This window comes from Canis lupus, chromosome 30 (assembly GCF_011100685.1).
Source record: "Canis lupus familiaris isolate Mischka breed German Shepherd chromosome 30, alternate assembly UU_Cfam_GSD_1.0, whole genome shotgun sequence".
In the NCBI taxonomy this organism is placed as follows: domain Eukaryota; kingdom Metazoa; phylum Chordata; class Mammalia; order Carnivora; family Canidae; genus Canis; species Canis lupus.
Window position 1 is genome coordinate 29,943,188 of NC_049251.1, and position 16,565 is coordinate 29,959,752.

Genomic DNA, 16,565 nt, shown 5'->3' on the forward strand with positions numbered 1-16,565 from the left:
AATATACTTTACCGGATATATCCTGGCTCCTTTTTCCCTTCTACTACTTCTTTGTCAACCTCCACACATACAATATCAGAATTAGGAACTTCGAACATTGGTTCTAGTAACAGCTTTTCCTAAAGAGATATAAAGTAATGAATTACAAGGAAAACTCAGATTACATACAAAATACTTAGGTTCTATAGGCCACCAATCAAATTCATTAACTCAACAAGTATTACTGAATCCCTAATTTGTACAGGAATTGAATGTTGAAAAAAATCAATATAAAAAGCTTTCATATTTTTCATATTAAAGCAGCTGTTAACTAAATTCAGAGAGAAAGCTATTTTCTCTGTAGTTCTGCCTTCTTAGATCACCATGCACATATAATAAGACTATCCTTTTGGATTCAGGTGTTACTCAGAATTCTTTACATATTCTATTACCAAAGAGGTCAATTGGTATTCTTTACTTTGATAATGATTTAATCCTAAACCATCTCTACCAAATTCTTTAATTTGAACTATGACTTCAAATAAGTGTGTGTTTCAACGGGGCTGCAGTAGATCTTAAGGAAAATACTGGTTGAGTACATAAAATTTCTTCAAAAATGTTAACTATATCACATACTCTTCTAGTTTGCATTCTTATAAATCTGTTCTTAATCAGTAACACCTGAAGTCCAGGACTTCATTAGAGAATATAATTTCAAACTGTCTGTGATAAATGTGTAGTTCCAATCAAAAAGTGTTACTGAGATAAGAGAAGTAATAACTAAAACTGAAATCCTTAAAAGAGAATAGGAACATGTGCTTGCTTTGGGAGTAGACAGGAAAACAGTAACCCACTGTACAGCCAGAGCAGGAAAGTAGGGAAGAGAGCACACTATAAAGAAAAAAGTGGGTGATGGCAGAAAATAGACTGAGTCTCTAGAATTTGTAATGGAGTAAAAAATATTGAGTTCACAGGGTGCCTGGGTGGCTCAGATGATCAAGTGTCTGACTCTTGATTTCAGCTCAGGTCATGATCTCAGGGTGGTGAGATCAAGCCCTGAGTCAGTCAGGCTGTGCGCTGGGCATGGAGCCTGTTTAATTAAGATTCTCTTTCCCTCTCCTTCTGCCTCTCCCCTTCTCTGCTCACGCTCTCTCAGAAAGAAAGAAAGAGAGAGAGAGAGAAAGAGAAAGGAAAAAAGAATAGTTCATTATCATAATGAATTTAAGAGTAAAATATCTTGGTATCTGCCACCTAATTTCAAACAGACAAGAATGAGGATTTCAATGGGTCTCAGCAGGTGCTCTGGGGATGTTAGTTAAAAGGCCTGAGTAAAAATTAAATAAAATAAAAAATAAAATAAAAATAAAAGGCCTGAGTAAAATTTTCTAAATTCTCCTTCCCAGAATCCTGATTTTCTCTATTTCATTAATGGTATTATGACCTTTTTTTAAAAAAAAAAATTAATTTATTTATTCATGAGACACACACACACAGAGAGAGAGGCAGAGACAAAGGAAGAGGGAGAAGCAGGTTCATGCAGGGAGCCCGATGTGGGACTTAATCCTGGGACTCCAGGATCACGCCCTGGCCAAAGGCAAGGCCCTAAACTGCTGAGCCACCAGGCATCCAGGAAAGAGAAGATCTTAAGTAGGCAACCTGAGATCATGACCTGAGCTGAAATTAAGTCAGACACTTAACTGAGCCACCCAGATGCCCCTGTTGCAAACACTTTAGAGTTCCTTTTTTATAATAAAAATATAATCTACTGAGACCAAAACAAAAAAAATCACAAGAAACAATATCAGGCCAATTCTCTGGATATATGTCCAAAGAAATAACACGGAGGCTTAATATTTGCAAAATTGAGACCAAGAAAATAATCTAGTTTTTGTATAATAACACCAACTTACCATTATGGACCGAAGACCTCGTGCACCTGTTTTTCGTTCTAGTGCCAATCTGGCTATAGCTTTCAAAGCATCCTCAGTAACATTCAGTTCACACTACAAACATATAAAAAGAAATGAGAACTTAGATAATACTTGATTATATTTTCCTAATATAACCATACAGCCTTTGATGTATTAACTATCTACCATCATCTCTAGTCTTTGTAGAACAAAAAGGGACTAATGCCCTAACTTTACAGACAAATAAATTCAAGCAGATTAAGTACACTGATTCACTAATACTTAGAAACATGGAGTCAGAATCTTTCCATCTTGACTGACCTTATTCCCTTTCAGACTAAAAGCATTTTTTGACCATCACTTTCTTCCTAGAAAACACTCATTATTCATTTTAAAGAGTGTTACTAACCTCTTATCCTAAAGAACAAAGGCAAAACTTTAGACAACTCTCTCTAAATTACCACAAATTTAAAAAATCACAAGATTTTTAACATACCAAAAAAAAAAGCCACCAAAATACTTTGGAACATCAGACTTCACAAGATCTTGGTATTAAGGTAATTTTGGTTATTAATTTCTACTTCTAGAAAATGTAGAATTTAAGGTAATTATCTCTCATGGTACTTTACAGCCTTGCCTTTAACCACTTGTTTCTGTCAATTAGTCTATGAGAAGATAACAATATTTTTTTAAGGGATAACAGTATTTTGAATCACAAGTTTGTCATTAGTCCTTGAAGAGGTTTTCTAGATTAATATGGACTTTCTAGGACTTTATTCAACATTTATTTGGCCCCTATGTGTATACATACTACTGATGGAATGAAGGAATTACCATCTTCGCCCTCAAGGAACTTAAGTCTACTAGGTGGTGACAAATCAGCAAATTAGCATTTACAGCAGTGTATGCATGTGGTGCCTAAGGGAGCACCAATGTGGGGGCATTAAACAAAGCAAGGGGACCACTGAAGGATTTAAGGAGAGGAGTAAAAGAACTAGCTTTGTGTTTATTCCTTCACTACATATTTATTAAGAACTTACTATCTATTTGCTGGGCACTATGTTTAATAATATAAATGATCCATTCTGGAAGTAAAATGGAATATAATGGTGGTAGTGGTCAGAAAAAGACTTGAGACAGGGAGACCTTTTAGGAGCCAAATGCATGGGCCAAGGTAAAGAATGATAAAGGAGATTGACGTGAGGTAGAGGCAATGGAATGAAGAGAAGGAAACTAATATTTAGAGACACTAAGTTCATAAAACCCAAAACATATGCTATATGATCAGATGTGTGGGCTTGTGGGATTGAATGTCTGGCTACAGAAATATAGATGTGGAAGGTGATAGAACTTTAGACAAAAGTAAATGAAAGTACACACAGTATGTTGCAACAAAAGCATTTAGAATTTTAAGGCTGAAAGAACAATCCTGTGTGTCTGACCCGAGGGGTTGGGACTAGGCTGCTGGCATAATTTCTCTCTCAATATATCCTTGGGCTTCAACCTCAGTGACAATTTATAATTAGGAAAACAACAAAGCCAACTCCTAAATGTCTAATACAACACAATGTGCCTTCCCTGATGCCTAAATCTGGATTTAGTAAGGAATAGGCTGGTATTCCAGATAAGCAGGATTGCTTTTACTTTTTGTTAAAATAATTTATGCAGAGTTTCAATAGCAAAAATCTATAAATTAACTAGGAAAAAAAAATCTAACCTTATCCATGCTGAATAAGGCCTGGTACTGAGGAATAACAGCATTACGTGGCTCAGTTAGTATTTGTACAAGCGTTTTCTCATCTAGGCTATGCAAAGGAACTACCACAGGCAACCGTCCCACAAACTCAGGAATCATGCCAAATTCAATGAGATCTCTTGCTTCTACATGACGTAATAATCGATCTTTTTCTTCAATGTCTTGGTGAGTATTTGATTCTCCACTTCGATTGGCAAGGTCTGCAGCAGCTGCAGCCCTTCTGCCTTTTCCCAGATTAGACGGTGTTCCAAATCCAAGATACTACCAAGAAAAGACAGATGTAAATAAAATGATGTTGCATTGAAGTAGTACTTTAAATACGTATCTCACGTAACCTTTGCAATAGATGAAAGTTCTGTTATCATTCACATTTTACAAATGAAGAAAATGAGCTTTGAAAGGTTAAGTACCTTGACAAAGTTCTCCTTGTAAGCAGTGAAGTCAGGACTCGAACTCAGGCATATCTGCCTTTAGAATGGAGAACTAAATCATCGTTTAGTAACTAACTCTCAAAGAATTAATTCTAGTAAAAGTAGATAGGTAAAAACTATGAAGGGAGGTATCTTAGAACTCAGATAATGATGGTGCAGGGTTTTTCTGAGACTTCTACACTAGTGTGGTTTCTAAAATGTGTTATGAACTGTAAAAATGGAGACAATAATTATTTTGTAACCATAATTAATTTTGTAACATTGTAAATAGTACTAGTGTCTATAGAACAAGGAGCCTTATAAGGAAATTACACACAAATATCTTTTTTCTTTTCTTTTTTTTTTACACACAAATATCTTAAGTCACTGCTAAGCATTCTATTAAAAATCATGATTTGAGGGATCCCTGGGTGGCGCAGCGGTTTGGCGCCTGCCTTTGGCCCAGGGCGCGATCCTGGAGACCCGGGATCGAATCCCACGTCGGGCTCCCGGTGCATGGAGCCTGCTTCTCCCTCTGCCTGTGTCTCTGCCTCTCTCTCTCTCTCTCTGTGTGACTATCATAAATAAATAAAAATTTAAAAAAAAATCATGATTTGAGGTTGTACACATCAACCTGTAAGTTAGAATAATTCTGATTCTATAAAAAACATATAAGAATGATATCAAATGAGAATGCTAACTTTGTAGAGCATATGACTCTAGATCTTGGGTTTGTGAATAAGAGCCCCTCACTGGATGTAGAGATTACTTAATAAAATAAAATCTTAAAAAAAAATACAACAAAACCCTGCATCCATTGTTTAAAAAAAAGGGGGGGGGGTGCTGAGTATCTAAGGTGTATGGGTCTTGGTTCACTCAATATAAAAGAATTATACTCCAGGCAATTGTCAGAAAGTTTAATTTTGATAAGTCATACAGCTTTTGTCCAAAAGAGAAAGAAGTTCATGGTATTTGAGAAAATAGCCTAAGTTAAAAATTCATTCCTCTGATTCTCTAAGCAGTATACATGAACAGTATATCAGAAAGAAAAATACTTTCCATTCAGTATTTTAAACATTAGTAAGCATTTATTATACATATAAGCATATATAGTAAAAAATATATATTTATTTAATGTAATTTATATAAATTATATAAATTTATATTTACAAAGCATTATTATAAAACACTGCAAACACAAATCTGAAGATCGCCATTACCCTAAAAGGGTTTATTTAGAGTGAGAACCCACAAAGGAATTAGAGTATCACAGGTACAATGAAAGACAACTATCCAGGAAACCGTAGCAGCAGAAAGGAGAGAAAGAGGCACATACTGGGGAGGGATGGACGGTAGGGGGTCATCAAGAAAGTTTCACTGAGTCTTAAAAGATGAACACAGATTTGCCAACTGGATTGGGTAAGGGAGAGCACCAGGGAAGGCAAGAGTACTTATTAGGAGAACAAGCAGTCTGGTAAGTTACTACACAGGTGTATTATTTAATATTGTACCCCTGGCTTTCCAACAAGGGCTGATAAAAACAATAGCCACATTAATGTATTTAATCTTCTATAAAATTACTACTGAAGACTTTCTTACATCTCTGTCTCTTTTCCATAAAGATGTATATGACAAACTCTTTTTTAACTTGTGTCTCTCCTGAAGACCTCATATACTTCCTCTTTCAGGTAATGAGAACTGGAGCCCTACTTGATTGGAGCCCTGATTTCTCCCTACTTTTCGTTTTTTTTTTTTTCCCTTTTTTTTTTTCTATTTTTTTTTCTTCTCCCTACTTTTCTTTAAGAAGTTCAAATGACCTAGGACTAAACCTTCTTTCTACATGTTTCTGATCTCTTTTTTTTTTAATTTTTATTTTATTTATGATAGTCACACACACAGAGAGAGAGAGAGAGGCAGAGACATAGGCAGAGGGAGAAGCAGGCTCCATGCACTGGGAGCCCAACGTGGGATTCGATCCCGGGTCTCCAGGATCGCGCCCTGGGCCAAAGGCAGGCGCCAAACCGCTGCACCACCCAGGGATCCCTTCTGATCTCTTTCTTGACATTACTTTTAACTGTCCTTTTCTACTAGCTTCAAATTATTTTTCAAAGTACTAATTATAAGTATCAGAACATGGTCTTTGTCTTTGGTTACAAAACTTAAGTAAACTCTTACTCCCAATGTGGGTCTTAAACTCATGATCCCAAGATCAAAAGTTGCCAGCCAGGTGCTCCCGGAATTTTAAATATAAAGTTATCTCCCTCCCTCCCTCCCTTTCTCTCTCTCTCTCTCTCACACAAAGAAATAATTTCTTCTTTCTAATTTGTTAGGCTAATTTATGCAGAATTTCAAAAGTAAGAATAACAAATTAGCTAATATGAAAAATTAAAATCTAACCTAATCCATGCTGAGTAATGTCGGGTACTAAGGAATAACAGCATTATGTGGCTCATACAAGAGTGTTTTCTCATCTAGGCTATGCAAAGGAACTATCATAGGCAACCATCCCATTAGCAGTATTGTTTTTTTACTGCTAATAAACTATTTAAACTAGTGGGTGCAAAACCAAGGAGACTTAAAGCAAACAATTGTAGCAGAGTTGATTTATGAAATATGCATTTAGGTAGAATATTATGTTATAAATACTGGTATGTTTTGGGCTTCCTGATGCTATGCTGACATTACATTTTATTATAATCAATCAACAAATAGGTACTGGACAAGTACTTTGCAGATATGAAGAACTAAATTCCAGTTAAAATCAAGGCTATTTAAGTTAAAATCAAGAATGTTTAGGAGCGCCTGGATGGCTCAGTGGTTGAGCATCTGCCTTTGACTCAGGTCATGATCCTGGGATCCTGGGATCGAGTCCCACATCAGACTCCCTGCAGGGAAGCCTGCTTCTCCCTCTGCCTACGTCTTTGCCTCTCTGTGTCTCTCATGAATAAAATCTTAAAAAAAAAAAAAAAATGTTTACGAAAACATCTATAAAACTAGGTGGGATAACAACCCTTCCCCCAATCCCCAAAGTGGTTCCCTTGTTTTGTGAATGTCGGAGGTAATCTATGATAAGACTCTTGGGTGGAGGCAATGGAGACAAACTATTTATTTATTGGTCTCCAGTGAACTCGACAAAAGGCATAAATGGAAATTTTACTGATGTGATGTAGATACTTCAAATAACAAAAGAACTCCTCAGATAAAAATATAAAATTGAGGGGGATCCCTGGGTGGCTCAGTGGTTTAGTGCCTGCCTTTGGCCCAGGGCGCGATCCTAGAGTCCCGGGATCAAGTCCCACGTCAGGCTCCTGGCATTGAGCCTGCTTCTCCCTCCTCCTATGTCTCTGCCTCTCTCTCTCTATCATAAATAATAAATAAATATTAAAAAATAAAATAAAATAAAATTGAAATAATCAAGTTACACTTCAAAAATGTCTTTTTAAATGTACTTAAATTTTTTTTAATAATAAAATGCATAAATAGGTACCTTTAGAAATCTTCCAATTTATTACTCTGAAATTAAAAATATAACTAGGGGATCCCTGGGTGGCGCAGCGGTTTGGCACCTGCCTTTGGCCCAGGGCGCGATCCTGGAGACCCGGGATCGAATCCCACATCGGGCTCCCAGTGCATGGAGCCTGCTGCTCCCTCTGCCTGTGTCTCTGCCTCTCTCTCTCTCTGTGACTATCATAAATAAATAAAAATTAAAAAATAAAAATAAAAAATAAAAAATAAAAAATAAAAAATAAAAATATAACTAGGAATATATTTCTGGTATGCTCTAAGGAAACCTAACTCTTTAAAAATCCACAACTGGCTGTCAACAGGCATGAAAATAGAAACTGACTAACCCTGGGCAGCCCTGGTGGCGCAGCGGTTTAGCGCTGCCTGCAGCCCAGGGCATGATCCTGGAGACCTGGGATCGAATCCCACGTCAGGCTCTCTGCATGGTGCCTGCTTCTCCCTCTGCCTGTGTCTCTGCCTCTCTCTCTCTCTGTCTCTCTCATGAATATATAAATAAAATCTTAAAAAAAAATGACTAACCATCCTCTATAACTTCAAATGTGCTCTACCCTATTACCCTTCAGAAAAACTCACCTTTTCATTTTTCCTCCTGCTGATGATTCTGTCTAAGCCATTGAAAGCACCAGATGCAACAAACAGGATGTTTGTTGTATCAACTTGTACTGTTTCTCCACGTAACTTGCGGGAATTCTTTTCTGGAACATTAACTATCGTGCCTTCTAGTAGTTTTAATAACCCCTAAATAAAGAACAAATGATTTATAGCATCATTGTATAAGTGTATTATTTATTACACTTTAGATAATGGGATTCAAAGGGGAAAATAATATGTGGTTATGGTAAATGAGCATAATTAAAGAAAACTCCCACATTTCTACAACTAACATGAAAATCTAAAGTACTATTACATAAATAATTTGTAAATTTATTTGGAATAGACTCCTGATACACTCAGGAAAGTCAACCTAAAAGGCTGCTTTTGATGGTAAAGACATAATTCTATCAGAATTATGACTCTGTAAGATGGTTGCCAACCACAGTGGGAACATTCAAAATTTGAATATAGTTAATTTGTCTTTCATATAAATTAAAATTCTATTCTATTTCTAGTGTTAAACTTTGAGACTACCTATATTTTGAGATGCTTTTATTTCATTTTATTTTTTTGAGATGCTTTTATAAAAATTATCCAGCACATTTAATAAGTGTGACGTCTCTATGTCTTGGTCAAAATGAAAATGAAAGCAATTTTCCTTACCCTGTAGTTTATATCATAATTAGTTACCAATAAAAAGCTGGCCAATAGATCATTAAGCCTTCAATTATGACTCTACATAGAGGAAACACAATTTTATCTGATTGTCTAAGTGAAAAGAATAAGGTACTTGTACATACTTCATTTATGTCTAGTTAGAACCAGAACTCTCAAGAGTCTTCTAGAAATGTTTAACTGAGCCTCTAAAGAATAAAATCAACAAAAAAATCAAATTTCATTTTTTCTAATCTTTCAACTATTTTTAATTTCGTAAGAAAAGTATTTTGGTACTTAAAATCACCAACAGCTTTTTCTTAGGGTCTGAACTATTTAAAAATGGTATGTGGAGTTTGGGGTGGGAGAAATAAACAAAACAGAATCTAATTGAATGTGAAACCAAACGTACAATATTTGGGAGGTTGATGTATTCCCTTCCTTTTAGTGGGCTTGAACAAAATATTCAACTGCTTACTTGCTGAACGCCTTCTCCACCTACATCCCGTAACTGATGAATGCCTGGCACACTGCCAATCTTATCTACTTCATCCAGAAAGACAATTCCTATAATTTAAGGAGGATTCTATTTATAATATGAAAAAGATATACACAGATAACCTCAGTTTTAAAAGACTAGGTAGCTAGAGAGCAAGGTTATTTAATCTTTCACACTTAACATATACAAGTTTAATTTCATAAAATATACTCTCTCAGTCAACATTTTGTGTAAATGTTTTATAATTCATTTTTTAGAGTAATCATTTGGGTATAATAACGAATTCTGATATTAATTATCTACTCTACTAATGTTTTCAGGTTCTTTACTCTAGGAAGCTAAGACAGAAGTATAGTGGGGAAGTAGGAAATATATGCAGTGCTGGTACTAGCAAATGTTTGCTCTTTCCCATTTATACTCTTATCAAGGATTTGGACAGGCTGTCAAGCTTTTCATAAACAAGAACATATGATAGATGGGGAAAGGTGAAATGCAGAATCTATGACATCTTGTAGGTCAATAAGTGAATGTGTTTCTAGATTCATCTTGTTCTCTCCTACCCTTGTCCTTGCCCCCTCTTCCACCCTACCCCAGGGTTAGGAGTCTAGAGGAGAGTCAGAACAGGAAAAACAATGTTAGCATAAGAATCCAATGGAATAGTAATTTGGCCTGTTTTCACCCTAGTTGACATCTTATGACAAGAAGACAAAGCAAACTTTTGTGGCCCTTTAGTATGCTGGAAAATGTTTAACATAGCTATCATTATACAATTACAGAATTTTACTCTTTGACTCAAAACAAGAATTATAGTATTTCTTAATATTAGACTGCTTCCCCAATAGACTACATCTGGGGAAAGATAAGCTATACTGAAAACATACCTTGTTGTGCTTTTTCTACATTATAATTGGCATCTTGAAGCAGTTTGGCAATCACAGATTCAATATCTTCACCTACATATCCAGCCTGAGTCAAAGTTGTACAGTCACAGATAGCAAAAGGGACATCAAGGCATTTAGCTAGAGTTTGTGCCAGCAGAGTTTTACCTACAAATATAAACAGCAACTAAAAGTTTACTAAAAAGATGTTGATATACAATTCCTCTACAAAAATGTAAAACTAAATCCGAATAGTAGATAATAAAAAATTACTTGTACATCTTTACTATTATTTAGATGCTATGTTATTTTTATTATTCCCATTAAGATGTTAGGGATTGGTGGCACCTGGGTGGCTCAGTCAGTTGGGCTTCTGACTCTTGATTTTGGCTTGGGTCAGGATCTCAGGGCCCCAGGATCTAGATCAAGACCAAGTCAGGTCCTGCACTCAGTGGGGAGTCTGCTTGAGGAATCTCTCCCTCTCCCTTTGTTCCTTCCCCCACTCATGTGCATACACACATTCTCTCTCTAAAATAAATAAGTAAATAATAAATATTAAATTAAAACAAACAAACAAAAAGACATAAGGGATTGGCCTAAAGGGCAGTATCAATTCCTCAAATTCAGCTTGAAGTCTATATAGAAATACTAATAATGTATCCCTAAAATTGGCCTTAGATTTTCTTCTCAAGACCCAGAATCCCCTAATTTAAGACATAGGTTACAGAATCACTTATATTCTATTTTTTTAATGAGTATTTTTTTCAGGAAGTTATTTACCTGACCCAGTTGGTCCAAGCAGCAAAATATTACTCTTTTCAAGTTTTATGTCATCATGGGAAGAATCCAATACTTCACCTCCTCGTTTTTCCTGAGGCATTTGTTGGTTTACCTGTTGCTGCATTGATGCTCCTAAAGCATTACCATGTGGACTGATTCCGGCAATCTGAAGCAATTCTGAAAGAATGTCCAAAGAAATTATTAGAGTGTCATTTGATTTTACTTGAAAAAATTCCTAATAGAACCCTAAATCTAAGACCAATCACATATTTAGAAAAACTTAAATATTTTGACATTGTCTTACCTAAAAAGGAAAAAAACCTCAAATTGTCTAGTAACAAATGTACAACATACAACGATTATTCAGGGAACCTCAAGCAAAGTAAATGGATTCTTTTCACCCTCCTTATTTATGTAAATCTGCATGAGGAATGCCTATTTCACTTATGAGAAGGCAGTATAAGGAAAAGAAGAGTGCTAGAGGTCACAAAACTTTGGTCTTTTTATTATGTCTAAGTAGCAGTATGATACTGGGCAAGTCATATAAACTTTGTGTTTCTGTTTCTTAACCTATATCATTTTATTTTTTTTTTATTTTATTATTTTATGATAGTCACACACAGAGAGAGAGAGAGAGGCAGAGACACAGGCAGAGGGAGAAGCAGGCTCCATGCACCGGGAGCCCGACGTGGGATTCGATCCCGGGTCTCCAGGATCGCGCCCTGGGCCAAAGGCAGGCGCCAAACCGCTGCGCCACCCAGGGATCCCGTTTCTTAACCTATAAATGCAAATAATACCTGTCCTATCAATTTCAAATACATGGTTAGAAGGTATAAGAATAAAATGCAATTGATTTGGAGGCACTTTAAAAGACAGACAAATGTATATAGATTTTTTTCAGTACAAATGAAGCAGGACTATAAAGGGAAAAACATTGAACACACTGAACACAGTGACTAAAACAGAGAAATGAGGAACTTGGGTTCTAGTCTTTCTCTGTCACTGTGTACTTATAGGTCCATGGTGAATCATTTAACTTTACGGGGTCTGCTTCCTTAACTATTAAGTGAAAATATCAATACATATGACTTCTACAGTCTCTTTTCACATCTAAAAATTATTTTGTGAGTCTGAGAAAAAATATGGTAAGACTCCTTGGCTCTATCTGAATTTTTTATTTTATAGGCTCTCAATATTTAGACACAATACTTAGCTAAATGGGAATGATACTGCTGGTGAACTATCAGATTGTCAACTGGTTGCCTAAAAGCCAAACTTTGTTCTTACCCTCTTAGATGAAGGAAAGAATTCCAACAGTCTTTTTCAATTATCAAGATTTATAAATATCCACATTGCTCTTGGTTCTCAAGAGCAATGTATTTATGTTCATATCCTACTTGTTTAGGCTTTCTAGATTTATTTTTAGGTTGTTTCTAATGAGTGGGTTAAGAATAGCAGTACTTTTGGGGCACCTGAGTAGCTCAATCAGTTAAGTAGCCAACTCTTGATTTCGGATCAGGTCATCATCTTAGGGTCCTGGGATCGCTCCACATCTAGCTCTGCACTCACTCACCCGGGAGTCTGCTTGAGGATTCTCTTTCCCTCTACCCCTCCCCCTATTCACATACATGCATGTGCACACTCTAAATCTTAAAAAAAAAAAAAAAAAAAGAATATCACTACTTCCTTTTTTTTTTTTTTTTGAATATCACTACTTCCTAATGTTCTACTATCTTAATCAAACCAATAGATAGATGTTAAGCAGATATAACTATTATTATGGTCTTAGTCCATCTGGCTGGCACTTTCAAAATATCTTAAGGTCATGGTTAAAGTAAATGGTTATTCTAGTCATCAAAAATAGGCATTGTTGGGCAGCCCTGGTGGTGCAGCGGTTTAGCGCCGCCTGCAGCCCGGGGTGTGATCCTGGAGACCCGGGATCGAGTCCCGCATCGGGCTTCCTGCATGGAGTCCTGCTTCTCCCTCTGCCTGTGTCTCTGCCTCTCTCTCGCTCTCTCTGAATGAATAAATAAATAAATCTTTAAAAAAAAAAAATAGGCATTGTTAAAAAAAAAAAAAAAAGGCACTGTAGGGGCCTGGGTGGCTCGGTCGATAAGTCGCCTGACTCTTAGTTTCAGCTCATGCCATGATCTCGCAGTTGTGAGATTTAGCCAGTCATGGAGCTTTGTACTCAGCAAGGAGTCTGTTCATATGAACTATAGTGGAGTCACAGAATAAATGTACTTAACACATGATATTTAAGTTAAAAGTTTTTTTTTCAAGATTTTATTTATTTGAGAGAGAAAAGTGTGCACAAGTGGGGGAGGGGAGCAGAGGGAAAGAGAGAAACACTACCTGCTGAGCAGGGAGCCCAACAAGGGGCTCAATCCCAAAACTCTGAGATCTTATGACCCTGAGATGTTGACCTGAGCCAAAGGCAGATACTTAACCAAATGAGCCACTCAGGTGCCCTGATTTAATTTAAATTTTAAAAAGAGGAATAATTTAAATAGTACATGATGTTTGTCACTCCATTTCATAAAAATATGCTCCAAAGTAAACTTGAGATCACTCTCCTGTCCTTTCAGTTAGTTTCTGCATCTCTCTCAATGCATGAGCAGCTCTCTATAATCTCTATAATCTCTCTGAGATTGAGCAGACCTAGTGTATGGTTAGTTGCATGGAGCTCATTCACCATGTGGTCCTGGAAAAATTACTTAAAATTTCTGCACTTCAGTTTTTTTTTTTTAAAGATTTTATTTTATTTTATTTTATTTGTTTGTTTGTTTGACAGAAAGATAGCACAAGCAGGGGGAGTGGCAGGAGAGGGAGAGGAGAAGCAGGCTCCCTGGCCAGATATGGGACCCGATCCCAGGACTCTGCGATCATGACCTAAACCAAAGGCAGGTGCTCAACTGACTAAGCCACCCAGGCACTCCTGCACTTTAGTTATGTTATCTATAAAATGGGGGTGAAAATAATAGTTTCAGTCTCACAAGTTTTAGGAAGATTAAACCAGCTAAAATATATAAAACACTTAGAACTGTGCCTGGCAAAGTTTTATAAATGTTATAAAAGAATTTGCTGTCAGTTTTGCCATTTTCCTAATGTTTAAGTATTTCTACATCATAGCCCAAATGTAATTAAGCCAACTGTTTCATCTCATGCTCAACTGAAGAAAAACATATTCCAGTGATGGGAAAAAAAAACCATCAGTCTTCCTGAGAGTACTATGTTGATCTCTGACATGTGTTTTCCAAAAGCAACTTTAAAGAATATTTTGATTATGTATCATTTTGGCTTAATGCCCTAACTTTAGAAACTAAAACTATAGGTAGGACAAGATGAAACTATACATGAAAATAAATTCTATTTAAGCTTTCAAAATATTACTTTCTAAGTCAATCAATATATATATATAATCACAAATTGCTTTTACCCAAGTTCCTAGTGTTACTTGTTAACATTTAAGTTACATTAAATCACTACATGCATTACTTTCAAAACATTCACTATAGACTTTCCTTTACTAATTCATAGTTTCACTAGCTTTCTGTCCAAATTTATGAATATAGTATTAATAGCATATTTGATTATATCTTTGGATCAGAAAGCAAATTATACATGGACTTAAAGTTTATTATTTAGAGCTCACATTCTTATATATAACCTAATTCTACTGCACTGTATTTAATCTTACCATATGTGATATAATCATTATTTGCATACAATTTAAGTAACTAGAAATAATACAATTTTATTACATGTAATAGATCTCATGTCAGAGTTGATAAACTAATTCTCTTGGCCCATCCTGCATATATAGTATACTTCAAATAGTAGGTATATAATATATCTTGGTTTAGGGGCAGCTGGGTGGCTCAGTCAAGTAAGTGTCCAACTCTTGATTTTGGCTCAGGTCATGATCTCAGAGTCATGAGATCGAGCCCTCCCTTGAGCTCCATGCTAGGTGTGGAGCCTGCTTGAGCTTTTTTCTCCTTCTCCCAGCTACTCTGGTCATTTGTGCTCTCTCTCTAAATAAATAAGTAAATAATTTTTTTAAAAAATATATCTTGGTTCAAAGGCAAATGTAGAAGGACCAAACTTAAAAGTGAAAAGTATTTAGAATGGTTTATTATTTGTTCTTTTGTTATTTTAATTACTGAAACAAAAGGCCATTTGAATCTTTTTATGAACCTTTTACCATCTCTGCAGCAACTACATATCCACCTCCAAAGGAATGGGTGCAAAACATCAGAATGGTCACAGTTCTTGGAATATCAGGTACTTCCACACCCTCCATCAGACCATCTGATGCTTACAGGGGCCATCCAGGGCTGGAAACAGTGAGTTGGGGGCTTATTCATAATTTGCAAGATTATACCAAGTTTCATAAACATCAAAGAAATAAAAAATAAAGTGTGTCTGGCAAAGGGAAGCTGGAAGATAATCTGCCTCCCCCAAAATTTCTGTCACATATAAGCAGTGCAATTCCAATTGTATGGGGAGAAAAGGATATAAAACAGCAAGCTACAAATTTTTAAAAATATAATTCCTGTTAGCATGCACAAGGTCTATATTTATAGAGAAAAACTATATATTTTATTTCTCTATATTGAGCTTTAAGAAATATCACAACAGGGCAGCCCTGGTGGCACAGCAGTTTAGTGCTGCCTGCAGCCTGGGGTGTGATCCTGGAGACCTGGGATCAAGTCCCACGTCAGGCTCCCTGCATGGAGCTTGCTTCTCCCTCTGCCTGTGTCTCTGCCTCTCTCTCTCTGTGTCTCTCATGAATAAATAAATAAATAATCTTAAAAAAAAAAAAGAAAGAAAGAAAAGAAATATCACAACAGAGGGCAGCCCGGGTGGCTCAGCAGTTTAGCGTCACCTTCAGCCCAGGGCCTGATCCTGGAGACTCAGGATCGAGTCCCATGTCGGGCTCCCTGCGTGGAGCCTGCTTCTTCCTCCACCTGTGTCTCTGCCTCTCTCTGTGCCTCTCATGAATAAATAAAATCTTAAAAAAAAAAAAAAAGAAAGAAAGAAAAGAAATATCGCAACAGAAAAATCAAGTATCTGAAGTAACATATACAAACTAAATAAACTAGCTATGAAAAACTGTTCCAAATATATCACGTATCATATACATAAACATGTTCACATACAATATCTTTCTTCGTAATACATAAATAAATACATGTCTACCATTACTACTGCTGACATACTTCAATGAGGTAAATCTCAAAAGGAAGAATGGTTACAGAGGAGATGTGAGGAGAGGTCACTTACTTGTAAATCTGTACTCATCCTCCCGTCTTCTTATTTCTAACTCTAAGAAAAGAGGATAAAATTATGTGAAAAAAATATATTTGTTTAGCTTAGAGCAACAAAGAAGGAATATCTTACTTTTTTGCCCTCTTCCAAATATATGTAAAGCCTGTGTTCATTAACATTTTGTATTGGTTTAAAAACCTCATATTAAAAAAACCCAAACATGTTAATGATGGACATCCAGTTGCTAACATTTATGTTTGTCAAATACTAAGTTGGTACTTTAAAAAAGGTAGTATTAATTTGAGTCTT

At 36.0% G+C, this 16,565-nt stretch overlaps 1 protein-coding gene across 1 annotated transcript in view; it reads right to left on the reverse strand.

The window, feature by feature from the left end:
• Positions 1–16,565, reverse strand: part of CLPX (caseinolytic mitochondrial matrix peptidase chaperone subunit X) — a 44,396-nt gene that overhangs the window by 3,205 nt on the left and 24,626 nt on the right. The window contains exons 6-13 of the mRNA XM_038580726.1: positions 16,272–16,313; positions 10,986–11,162; positions 10,209–10,373; positions 9,307–9,395; positions 8,154–8,318; positions 3,607–3,906; positions 1,890–1,982; positions 13–119 (exon numbers count right to left, since the gene is read on the reverse strand). Coding sequence (XP_038436654.1) covers positions 13–119; positions 1,890–1,982; positions 3,607–3,906; positions 8,154–8,318; positions 9,307–9,395; positions 10,209–10,373; positions 10,986–11,162; positions 16,272–16,313 — 1,138 coding nt within the window. The remainder of the gene's footprint in view (positions 1–12; positions 120–1,889; positions 1,983–3,606; positions 3,907–8,153; positions 8,319–9,306; positions 9,396–10,208; positions 10,374–10,985; positions 11,163–16,271; positions 16,314–16,565) is intronic.